The sequence below is a fragment of the Hyperoodon ampullatus genome (assembly GCF_949752795.1).
Source record: "Hyperoodon ampullatus genome assembly, chromosome: 1".
Taxonomy (NCBI): domain Eukaryota; kingdom Metazoa; phylum Chordata; class Mammalia; order Artiodactyla; family Ziphiidae; genus Hyperoodon; species Hyperoodon ampullatus.
Window position 1 is genome coordinate 117,364,039 of NC_136914.1, and position 12,572 is coordinate 117,376,610.

The 12,572-nt window shown below is 47.8% G+C and overlaps 1 protein-coding gene across 1 annotated transcript in view; it reads right to left on the reverse strand.

Moving 5' to 3' along the window:
• Positions 1-12,572, reverse strand: part of ACTN2 (actinin alpha 2) — a gene marked incomplete at both ends in the record, with an annotated part of 76,384 nt that overhangs the window by 15,327 nt on the left and 48,485 nt on the right. Inside the window, 5 exons of the mRNA XM_079704465.1 lie at positions 2,819-2,969; positions 4,848-4,995; positions 7,439-7,669; positions 9,253-9,345; positions 10,896-10,981. Of these exons, the coding sequence (XP_079560591.1) occupies positions 2,819-2,969; positions 4,848-4,995; positions 7,439-7,669; positions 9,253-9,345; positions 10,896-10,981 (709 nt within the window). The remainder of the gene's footprint in view (positions 1-2,818; positions 2,970-4,847; positions 4,996-7,438; positions 7,670-9,252; positions 9,346-10,895; positions 10,982-12,572) is intronic.

Sequence of the window (12,572 nt, forward strand, 5' to 3'; positions counted from 1 at the left end):
ATGTGGGATCTTCCCAGACCAGGGCTCAAACCCGTGTCCCCTGCATTGGCAGGCGGATTTTTTTTTTTTTTTTTTGGGGGGGTATGCAGGCCTCTCACCGTTGTGGCCTCTCCCGTTGCGGAGCACAGGCTCCGGACGCGCAGGCTTAGCAGCCATGGCTCACGGGCCCAGCCGCTCCGCGGCATGTGGGATCTTCCTGGACCAGGGCATGAACCCGTATCCCCTGCATCGGCAGGCGGACTCTCAACCACTGCGCCACCAGGGAAGCCCCTGCAGGCGGATTTTTAACCATTGCGCTACCAGAGAAGCCCTATTTTTATTTTTTGTACTTTAAGAACTGCACAAAAAAAAAAAAAAGAACTGCACAAACACATTCATTATTTTAGAAAAGGTAAAAAGGAAAGGGAGACTAATAACAGTAAGATGAGCACAGCTTTAAATTCTGTGGTTCCTCTCTTGACTGTGTAAAGAAATAAGCATTGAGGATAACCGAGAATAATAATAATATAAAATTATTACTTAAATTTTAAGGGCAACACTTAAAACCATTCCAAATTACTTATGGGAGCTATGATAGAGCATTAAATTGCTTGAGTTTCTCCCCCTTATTTTATTTTTAATTGTTAACAAGCAGCCAAACGGCCAACATGCAAGAAGCATGAGAAATAAGAATAAGGCCACAAACACAGTGAACAAGTTAGATATGAAAACCACAAATAATTAAGAATATATTTAGGCAAGGCCGAGTAGGAAGATACTCTTAAAAGAGGCCATCTCTGTTAATTAAGGTATTTGCTCTGGTTAAGAGTGAGCAACTTGGGGGTCTTAAAATGTAACATATCATAATAAACATTTATTATTGGTTGTTTAAAGTTGTCATTATGTGACAGGCTCTAAAAATTGTGCAAATATATCCGTGGTTATAATGAGAGAGAAGTAGGGAATAAAATTCTGTATTTATCAAAAAGAAGCAAGGGTCTTAAAAAAAAAAAGCTTAGAAACACTGCAGGGAGGCCCCTCTCCTGGAGGGTGGCCACAGCCAGAAGCAGCACTACCTGGACCAGCAGGACCTACAACTCCCACTGGGTAAACCAGCCTGGGTTCAACCTCATGCTAGCTCCTCCCACAAAATAAAAAGCATGAAAATGAAATAGCACTTATTTGACGACAAAGAAAAGTGGGGTCTTAATGTTTCTTCCTTCAGAGGTGTCTTGTTTTTGGTTTCTGGGCAGGCAATGTGGTCCCGTCTCCTGCACCCAGGCCTGGGTGAGGCCGCCTTTGCGAGCCGTGCTCTGTCCTGTTACTTGTTTCTCATCCTCTTGGATACGAAGCTGCCTGTGCTGGGGCTGGGGGTGCTGCCCGATGGGAGGACACAGGGACGCTACCACAGTCAAAGCACCAGAGCGGAAGTCAGTGCATCTCTTAAAAAAAAAAAAAAAAAAAGGGCTTCCCTGGTGGTGCAGTGGTTAAGAACCTACCTGCCAATGCAGGGGACACGGGTTCGAGCCCTGGTCAGGGAAGATCCCACATGCTGTGGAGCAACTAAGCCCGTGCGCCACAAACTGAGCCCGCGAGCCACAACTACTGAGCTCATGCGCCGTAACTACTGAAGCCCACGTGCCTAGAGCCCATGCTCTGCAACAAGAGAAACCACTGCAATGAGAAGCCCATGCACTGCAACCAAGAGTAGCCCCCGCTCACTGCAACTAGAGAAAGCCTGCGCCTGCATGCAGCAACAAAGACCCAACACAGCCAAAAGTAAACAAATAAAATAAATAAATTTATTTTTAAAAAAGACTTTTTTTTTTTTAGATTCCACATATAAGTGTTATCATATGATATCTGTCTTTCTCTGTCTGGCTTACTTCACTTCTTCACTTAGTATGATAATCTCTAGGTCCACCCATGTTCCTGCAAATGGCATTATTTCATTCTTTTTCATGGCTGAGCAGTATTCCATTGTATTTATGTACCACATCTTCTTTATCCATTCATCTGTCAATGGACATTTAGGTTGCTTCCATGTCTTGGCTACTGTAAATAGTGCTGCTATGAACACAGGGGTACATGTATCTTTTTGAATTATAGTTTTCTCCAGAAATATGCCCAGGGATTGCAGGATCATATGGCAACTCTATTTTTAGTTTTTTAAGGAACCTCCATACTGTTTTCCATAGTGGCTGCACCAATTTACATTCCCACCAACAGTGTAGGAGGGTTCCCTTTTCTCCACACCCTCTCCAGCATTTATTATTTGTAGACGTTTTGATGATGGCCATTTTGACTGGTATGAGTTACTACCTCATTGTAGTTTTGATTTGCATTTCTTTAGTAATTAGCAATGTTGAGCATCTTTTCATGTGCCTGTTGGCCATCTGTATGTCTTCTTTGGAGAAATGTCTATTCAGATCTTCTGCCCATTTTTTGATTGGGTTGTCAACAAGAACCTACTGTATAGCACAGAGAACTATACTCAGTATTTTGTAATGACCTAGAAGGGAAAAGAATCTGAAAAAGTATATATATATATATATATATATATATATATATATATGTATGTATAACTGAATCACTTTGCTGTACATCTGAAACTAACAAACACAACACTGTAAATCAACTATATTTCAATTAAAAAAAAAAAAACAGGACCAATCCCATCACAGGGTCCCCTGGCTTGGTTCTATTGATACATCTAAGACAGGACAGGAAAGGGAAGCTCCCCTGCCCCTCCCTGGGAACGCCTGGAGAAGCTCTCCACCAAGTCCTCGCTTGGACCCAGGGCTCAATGTCAGCGCTGGCACCCACACAGAGCACGTACTTGAGCTCCTGCGCGATGGCCGCGATCTGCTCCACGCGGTCCTGGTGCGCCGCCAGGTCGCTCTCGAATGCCTCGTGCTTCCGCAGCAGAGCCCGGACTTCGGTCAGAGACGCCGACTCGTAATCCTTCTGCAGCAAGATCTGCTCTTTGCCTGCAATGGTTGTAGCAAGGGAGTGTGAGTGCTGTCACACTTCAGCCTCTTTGCAAAGTCCTGGGTGATTCCAGAGAACCAAGAGGAGGAAAGGACAGCCCTGAGAGGCAGAGGCCACATTTCAACTGGAATTCAGGCTGTCACTCTGCTAAGGCCCCGAGTCCCCCTGTGTTCTGAAAGCTCGTGTCTACAAATACAGGGCGGAAAGCACACTGAGCACTTTCTAAATAACAAGTCTGTGATAAACCTAAGAAACAAGTATCTGACTTTCCCGTGAGATGCTCAGTTAAGTGAGTAATTATTAGCTCACAGAAATTACCTGGGATTATTAGGTAAAACACTTGTACTCTATTTGTCTACCCATGGGCTCAACCTTTACTCCAATTATTTGTTTGAAAGCTTTATTTTTTTAATGTGGTTAAATGCAGCTTGTGATTTTTTTTAATTTTTTTTTTTTTTTTTTTGTGGTACGCAGGCCTCTCACTGTTGTGGCCTCTCCCGTTGTGGAGCACAGGCTCTGGATGAGCAGGCTCAGCGGCCATGGCTCACGGGCCCAGCCGCTCCGCGGCATGTGGGATCTTCCCGGACCGGGGCGCGAACTCGTGTCCCCTACATCGGCAGGCAGACTCTCAACCACTGCGCCACCAGGGAAGCCCCAGCTTGTGATTTTTTATGTAATAACATTAGAAAAACTTCTCTCCGAAACTCCACCTATTTCCCCACAAATACTTCCTAAGTTAAGCAACTGCTGTGGTTATAACTGGACCCATTTTTATTCCCTGGTTGATGACCTTTAAGAATTTAATTCCACAAAGCTAGACATGGAAAGCAAATGTTCGTATGTTTAATGATGACAACACAGCACTTACCATCTGCCAGATACCAATTTTACCACTTTATAAATACAAACTCATTAAGTCTTCATCAAAACCCTGTGAGGGAGGTATGATTGTTATTCCACTTTGGAGAGGACGCTGAGGCCCTGAGAGGTGAGAATGCATCCAAGGCCCACAGCTGGGAAGTATCAACGGCACGTCTGTGCCTGTGACCGTCTCGCTGAGCAACACCGACAACCAAGCAGCAAGACAGCAAAAGGGACCCAAGGGATGAGGGGAACCTCCCTGCCCTTTCTCGAAATAGATTACCATGTGATGAGGTGAATGTTTTGTTCTTTAACCTCAGCAAACAGCAGAGCCAAAAAAACAGTATCATGACCATAGTATCACGGCCATGGAAACAGGTATGTCTGCAAGGCCTGAAAGGAGTAGATGAATCTAAGTGAAACAAAGGAGTTAAGACTATAGAAAATCACACCTCGTGTTCTTCCTTTCCAAGCAGATTTTCTAAGTGGGCAATTACGTTGCTTTGCGGCACTTAATAAACCTTCTATCAGCAGAAGCTAGTGTCTGGGCCAGGGCTGTCTGACCCACAGTTAGGGAATAAACAGATGCTTGTGGAATCAGATAGAAGAAAGCGGGGGAGTCAGGAGGAGTCGGATACCTATGCAGGTAAGTGTGGGAAGAACGCGTTATGAGTCCTGTTTTATAAAAACATCCATCTTCATACTCACCTCCTTTTTTTTTTCTTTCTTTTTTTTTTATGGCTGTGCCACGCTGCCTGCAGGATCTTAGTTCCCCAACCAGAGATTGAAACCGGGCCACGGCAGTGAAAGCGCCAAGTGCTAACCACTGGACCGCCAGGGAATTCCCCACACCCACCTCTTGAAGAACCGCAGTACCTGAGACAGCAGACTAGAGAGGGGCGAGGGCCGCTGCCCGCAGGGTCACAGGCGCCAGGGACAGCGGTCACTGCACATGGGGCTCTGTACATAGCTCAAGCCCGATTCTCCAGGAGCCTCACCGCATCCTATGGACTCACCGTAAGCCCAGGTTTCGTGCGTGGACGCCTTCTGCCGGAACTTCTCTGCCAGGTGCTCCACGCGCTCCAGCCTCCGGATCTCATTCAGCAGCCATTCCTCGTAGCCCTTCTCTGCCTGCTCCAGCCGCTGCCAGGCGCCAGCGATGTCCTGGGATGGGTGGGGACCAGCAAAGGCGCGTCCGTTACGCTCTGGCCTCCTGGGCCTCTCTACCAATCCCCTCCACCACGTCCAACAGTGCTTTCCTTTGTGTCTTCTTGTCTTTCCCTCACCACTGTGCCTCCACACCCGCCCCAAATAGCCATTCAAATGTTTTGGCTTCTAAACGTCTTCATTACCACTGCACCCTTTTAGAACTAAGATCACGGTTCTCATCGGCAAACATTTAACCTGATGCTTCTCCCGATGTGGACAAAGGCTAACGGGGCTTTAATTTTCTGGCTACAAGAAGATGAAGCCTCACAGTGACTCAGCCCAAAACGACTCTGACTCAGCAACTGGGTTCAGTCAGCCACTAACCGTTTCCCCGGCATCACGCATGTGCCAGGCGCAGTGAGAGCCTTTGATATAAGAGTGAACAGCACCTGTAAAGTTCCCTGGGCCCCTGTGCAGCTTTCATGATTGCTGGCGGAGAAAGACATTAAATAAGGAATTCAACAACAAGTGTGATTCCTATTTCCGACAGCGATACACTCCGAAGGAAAAACAAATCACGGTCAAGTGATGCTGATGAGAGCACAGTCAGGGCAGTTCCTTTAGGTGGGTTACTGAGAGGAGACTCCTCTGAGGAGGTGGCACTGGAGCCCAAACCTCAATGATGGAAAAGCCAGGTAGGTATGTGATGAAGTGGGGGACAAGCTAAAGGCCCGAGGAGGGTGTGCACTCCACGTAGGGGAAGGACCACAGCAGGCGCGGCAGCCGCGTAGTGGGTGAGGGGTAGAGCAGCCAGAGACGCCGTCAGCAGGGTGGCCGTGGGGTCAGACCACATCGGATCCCGGATAAGGAATCTGGATCTTATTCTAAGTATTTCGGGAAGTCACTGGAGGGTTTTGAGAAGAAAGGAGACACACTCTGATTTATATTTTAAAAAGATGACAGCAGCTGCTACATGGAGAATGCATTTTAGGGGAAAAAGAACAAGAAAAGCAAGGGAGAGGATTACTGCAAGGTCGAAGGAGAGACTGGTGGCTTAGCATAGGCGACAGCAGCTGAAGAGCTGCTCAGATTTAAGATAAAATCTGGACGCAGAGCCAGTGGCACTGGCTGAGGAACCAGGTACAAGAAAGGGACAGACCAGGAGGATCAGTGATGACACCTGGGGTTGGCGCTTTAGTAACTTAGGGGATGGTGATGCTATTTACTAAGACAGAGATCACTGCAGGAGGACTCTTGGATGTTAGGTTTTGAGACATCCAAGTGGCTCTATGAACCTGGAACTGAGGGAGAAATCAGAGCTGAAGACGTAAAATTTGGGAGGTGTTGCCATTACAGCTGGTAGTTAAAGCCACGGGCCTGGATGAGGTCACTTGCAGGTGTCAAAACCGAGAAGAAGGTCAGCATCCCTGTACCCACAAACCATCCACCTACAGCCTGGGGACAGGAGGAGGCAAAGCTGTGAACAGCGACGGGAAGGACTTGGTGGTCAGGTGGGAGGAACTCAGCTAAGTTCAAGGGTGGAAGGAGTTTCAAGAAGAAGGCCATGGTTACAGCTACAGCGAATATGAAAATAAAAGTGACCATTAGGGGGCTTCCCTGGTGGCGCAGTGGTTGAGAGTCCGCCTGCCGATGCAGGGGACACGGGTTCGTGCCCTGCTCTGGGAAGATCCCACATGCCGCGGAGCGGCTGGGCCCGTGAGCCATGGCCGCTGAGCCTGCGCGTCCGGAGCCTGTGCTCCACAGCGGGACGGGCCACAGCAGTGAGAGGCCCATGTACTGCAAAAAAAGTGACCACTAGGTTGTCAACACGGACGCCGTTGACTTTGAACAGAACAGTCTGTCTTAGGGTGGACGGAAGCCAGATTACTTACTGCAGGTTGAAGAGTAAAAGACATAAAGGAACGGGAAGCGACCAGAAACCAGTACCATAAAGAACACTCTCTAGATGTCCTGCTACAAAGGGGAGCCGAGAAACAGGACAGGTGCTGTAGGGAGGCGTGGAGTCATAGGTTTTCATTTTCGTCTGGCAGATTCTAGAGTGCTTCCTATGCGGATGTGAAAGCTTCAGCAGAGCGGGAGAAACTGATGATGCAAAGAGGGATGTAAATATGGGACTGAGCCCTGGAGAAGGTGAATCGGGGAGATGGTAACAGGTGGGAACAGAGGGCCTGTAATCTAGATGCTGGTCCACCTAGAGGCGGGGAGGAGAGGAAGGGGACCATCATCATTAGGTGTTTGTCAGAGGCCTGTTTTGTGTGAGGCACCAAGGGCAGGGAGAGTCAAGAACTGCATGATGGCAGGGAGAAAAATATCCAGAAGGAAGTGGTCACAGGGCCAAAATTATAGTCAATGCCTCTTCTCAGTGGCCCATCAGAGGAAGGACTTTGGGAAAAGAAAAAAAAGGGGGGGGCTGCCCCTGGGCCAGGGGGCTACTCACCGACACCATCTTGCCCTCAGAGGGCATGAAGGCCGGCCGGTTGCTGATCCTCAGCTTGGTCTGCAGGGTGTTGAAGTTGATCTCCAGCTGGCACTTCTCCTGCACCTTGGGAGGCTTGTGCTTCCGGCGGTAATCCCGAAAGTCCTCCAGCTTCTTCTGCATGGCCTGCATGGTCTTCTCAGGGGTCCGGTTCTCTAGCCAGGGGATCGTGCGCTGAATCCATTCCAAAAGCTGTTCCCAAAACACACACACACAAAACTGCTGAAAACACCAGCAAACTGCCCCCCAGATAAAAAACAAAGGCACCGAATGATTGGGAATGGATTGACTGAATGCTCCCGAGATTACAGAAGTCTGACTGGAAGGAGGGCATAAATACAAACTTCTGTGCTCACCCAGGGCCACTCACCATCACCCCAATGACACCATGCACAGATCGAAAATTCTGAGTCAGCACGAGTCATGTTTTACAAAAATGGGACATTTACAGGAAACTCGGTGACCAGACATTAGCAGACAAATGCTGGATGGAGCTTTCAAACGAAAAAACAAAAACCTCACGTGGTGGAACATGGTGGAATAAAATCAGGAAAGAACTGGGTTTAACTCAAAATGTATTTCTAGTTTAAATCAGCTCAAATCTAACGGGCCTACTTATGAGACGAAAGTATCGTAAATCTGGGACTGACTCAATGCCAAAGTATATTTTATTTTAATAGCTAGCTTTCCAGGAAATCCACAGGATGAAAGTGAAAATGGCAGTGACTCCAAGGATGGAGTATGCCCCCTTCTCTTGAATTACTACCAAGGCCTTACAAAGGCCCTGCATAGTCTGTTTGAGGGGTATAAATGAAGGACCAAGTAAGAAAAGGCAGGCTATCATCACTGAGAAGCATCTGTCCTTCGGTCCTGGTCACACTTCAACCCTGACATTGATCACTGGCATTAAACAATGTTGCCAAATGGAATTTTCCCAATGCAGCAGGAAATATAAACAGTATCATTAGCTTGGACTAATATACACCACTACTTGGGAAGACTGGTTCCCAGTATCCTGATGCTTTGCACAGTACAGACCAAGTATCAGCCAAAGTAAGTCAGAGCAAACATTATTTCGTCTCTGACACTGTCACTGTGATCAAGTTCAATCCAGAGAGAAGGTGGCTGTGGACCTCACTCAGATCCTGATAGTTAAGATTTATGCTATAATAAGAACCAAAAAAAAGCAATGTGGAAAGTGCTATTCTAACTGAGAAATCTAGCTGAAGAGCTGTAGAAAGGCATCCTGGAAACTCATGCTCAAATGTCGTGGACGGAGGGCTCTGCCTCTCCCGAGGTTCCCTCTAGATATTTAAATACACACACAAGGCTGAGTCTTGTCTCACTGGGCATGTTCCTTAGATGCTGAGTCACCGCATGGAGCTGGGATTCTGAATATGGAGCTCACCCTACGTGATGTCAGTAGCCGATGAAGCAGGAAAAAAACAAGGAACACAATGTCATCTAGGGGAGCCCGACCCCAGAGGTGCAGAGCTGAGGATGGAATCACATTCTACGTTTTGTAACATGCAAACTACCTCTGTGCCTTGCATTGCTTGGAAAGACCAGCAGCACTGCCTTTGTGCCAGTAATTAAGCAAGATGAACAACCCCTGAGAGCGAGTGTACTTTCCTACTTTTATTCTGTCTGAGATGAAAAATGCAAAAAAAAACAAAAAAAAAACACAAAAAAACCCACTGACAATCGTGTTCACCCTCTGTTCCTCACCCTCAGGGTGGGGGATGGACAGGACTGCAGGGACCCGTTTCCTTTACCTCACTTGCTAGCCTCTCATATTCTTCCATCAGCCTCTCATTCTCTTGATTCACAGCAAGAACCTTACATATCCTGTTAGCCGCTGTCTCGGCCTGTAAAACACAATAGGTAAACAAGACAGCTCTGTCGACAGGGACGTGCATACACAAGGTGGAAGGTGGCAGGGCAGGGGGTGACCAGGGAGGCAGCATGTGCTGTAAGTGGTGTAGGTTCTGGGTTCGGGTGGGGTAAGCCTGAGGGTACAGCTCTTTCACACTATGGGTCATTTCACACCTTTGGGACAGTTTTCACACAGACTTACATGGCAGGTTGAATATACTGTAGGGAATAACAGGGAAATAGCATTAGTCGCAAACACGAGCTTTGTGAAACATCAAGCAAGTTAGTAACAGAAACTGATGAGTTGAGGAAACAACGGTCCCTGGGCATCCACCTGAGCCCCCTGCCAACCTCACAACTACAGGGAGAGAACTCTCTGAGTTACATTAGCCTTTGGAAATCAAAGCAGACCAGACTGGATCCTGAATGTATATCTGTCATTGTACTGAGTTCATGAGGGCCTCTATGCATTCATTCCTGAAATGAATACGTCGAATGTGCTAGATGGGATCCTTCCACGGGGCAGAACCTGCTTTAATACTTTGTTTAACCCATGTGAGTAGCTGTTGAGGTGTCAATAATTCCCGATCATTGTTTTGTGGGGAGCTTGAGCCAGGAGTGGCCAAGTGCCTTAAACTGTGACCATGAGATCCGTCCGGCTTCCGGGCCTGCAGCCTGGCCCCCAGCCTTGCCTCTGAAGCCCTAGTAGGGGCCGATTTCCAGTTATCATTGTTTGCTGGTGATGGTCTTTTTTTTTTGGCCCCGCTAGGCAGCTTGTGGAGTCTTAGTTCCCCGACCAGGGGTTGAACCCGCACCCCCTGCAGAGGAAGCGCAGAGTCCTAACCACTGGACCGGCAGGGAAGTCCCCCAGTGATGGTCTTAAAGAGATCACAGAAATGACACATACTCTGTCCAGCCCCATGTCTCAGGACTCTGAAAGTAGAGATAGGGGGAGGGACAGGAAGCAGAAAACAGGGGAACGTGGGGAAAGCAGAGGGACATCCACCCATGATGTCCCTCAGGCTGTTTATCTTAAGGAGTATAAATGTTTTTGAGGTTTTAACACTGTTAGACTTTCACTATTTCAGTTAAATTAAGATTCACCTTGCAAGATGCTTGAACACATCACTGAACAGTGAAGGCAATCTCCAGGCAGAGAACGGGAAAGGGGCCCTGGAAAGGCGTTCACTTCTCCTTGTCCAAGTCCCCCTTCACCGCTCAATCAGTGTGGCTCAATTTTCATGGCCCTTGTTTTCTCCTGAAGCACAAATGTTTCCCACCATTGATTAATGAGATAAGAGCAATATCTCAGAAAGACAGAGAGCTAAGAACACTTCAGAACTGTCTAAAGGTAAAGCTGTTAAATAAAAAAGCATTCGCAGTTTGGAACTTGCCATATTAAGTCATTACAAGACACTTAGAAAGAGTCCAAGGTAAGATGTGAAGTGCACGAACACACACCCAGGTATGCACGCGCACGCCCACACAACTAAAACCGATGCACAAGAGCAGCACGGCAACCGGACGGACGAGGGTTAAATACCTGCTCCGCGCCCGCGAAAGCATGGTAGAAGCAGGAAACGTATGTCATGATAGCTCTTTCATCGGGTTTGGGAGTGTTCACAATGTCTGAGGGAGGGAAAAATAACACAGAAAACAGACACACGCACAGATGAAGAGCAGAAACCAGGGTGAACAAAGGGAAGAACGAACTGGTTTACACTTGACTTTCTGTGTTTCTCGGGCCCACAATCCCGACCCGCAGGAAGCCTGTACAGAACTGACACACTCGTGAACAGAATGCTTTCAACCAGCACGTTTTTTTGTTTTCACATCATCAAACCAAGGGCTTCCCTCCTCCCCTACCCTGGATGGCTTTTTTTTAAAAGTGTAGGCGAGGCATTCCTATGGGAACCCGTGGGCTGCCTATCGGAGCTGATGACCACTTCCTAAGGACCCAGGGGGGCCCCGTCTTCCTGTCTTTTTTGACTGGATCAGGTCATCTGCCACTTTGGCTGTGAGCAAGGCGTGGCCCTCTGCAAGACGCGGGGACACACGCAGACCTCTGGCCCCATCTCAGATGCCACACCCCGCCCCCGCCCTCATAATCCTTGGCTATCTGCTCTGTGCACGGCCCTGGCTTGTGTGGGGATGAAGTTCGTTGAAGATGGCATGTTTCCTAATCCTTCTATACATACTTGCCATGCCATTGCTAGAAACTACCCAGAGTAACAAAGCATCTAAAGAGAAGGGTCTACACGGCTTGTACTTATTAACTATGGCTCTTGCCACTATTCGTATGAGCTGCTGAGACAGCTACCAGGAAGAGAGAAAACAGAACCATGGGAACACACACCCTTCCTTCCTCACCTTGGCCTCACCCCATTTTTGGCTGAATTACTTTCTAACTTCAGACTCAGTTCAGTCACTGGACAGAATGCAGTTAAAAAGGTGCCTCGTAATTCCCTAAGGTGAAACTTAGTCATTGGGTTTCCAGAGGATATTGATAGAAAGGATGAGGGCATGTGGAACAGCATGGAATCTTCTGGAAAACAAACACGAACGGCATACTACTGCATGGACAGGAAGTAAGTTTCAAAGAAAACTGGACTAAAAAAGACAAACGACTGCCTCCTCAGAACCAGACGGGTCTCCTTACTCAGAGGAGTTGGTGGGGGGAAAAGAGAAAAACAATTGAAGAAAAATCAAGACACAGAGGTAAAGGGTGAGTGGTGACTTGTGTTTTACCTCCTCACTTTCTGTGCACCAGCAAAAGCATGATAGTAACAGGAGACATAAGTCATTACGACTCTTCGGGTCTGGCGGTGTATGCTAAATCTGTGTGGAAAAAAGGTTAACTGCTCGGATGTTCTGAGAGCAGCAGGCTCCTGCTAAGGGCTGCCTCAGAGAGGCCAAGGTCATGAATCTTCCCCCAGCAGCCCCACACTTGTGTTGCTCAAACTTTGGCTCAAATCAAAGAAGTCACATTTGCAACGTCATTACTCTGTGTGCACTTCTAAGAACCACCAAAGAGAAGGGCACGGCCAGCTCAGAAGAGCCCTAAACTAGCAAGGAAGTCACATCCATAGCCGGAGTTGGACCTCCAGAATTCCGCAGAGTGCACGCAACAGCACTTTCTCTCTCTGGACAGATGGAGGGCCCAGGGGTCAGCAAAGGTCCCTCCTGCAAGTCCACACAGAACACGGGCATCCACAAATCT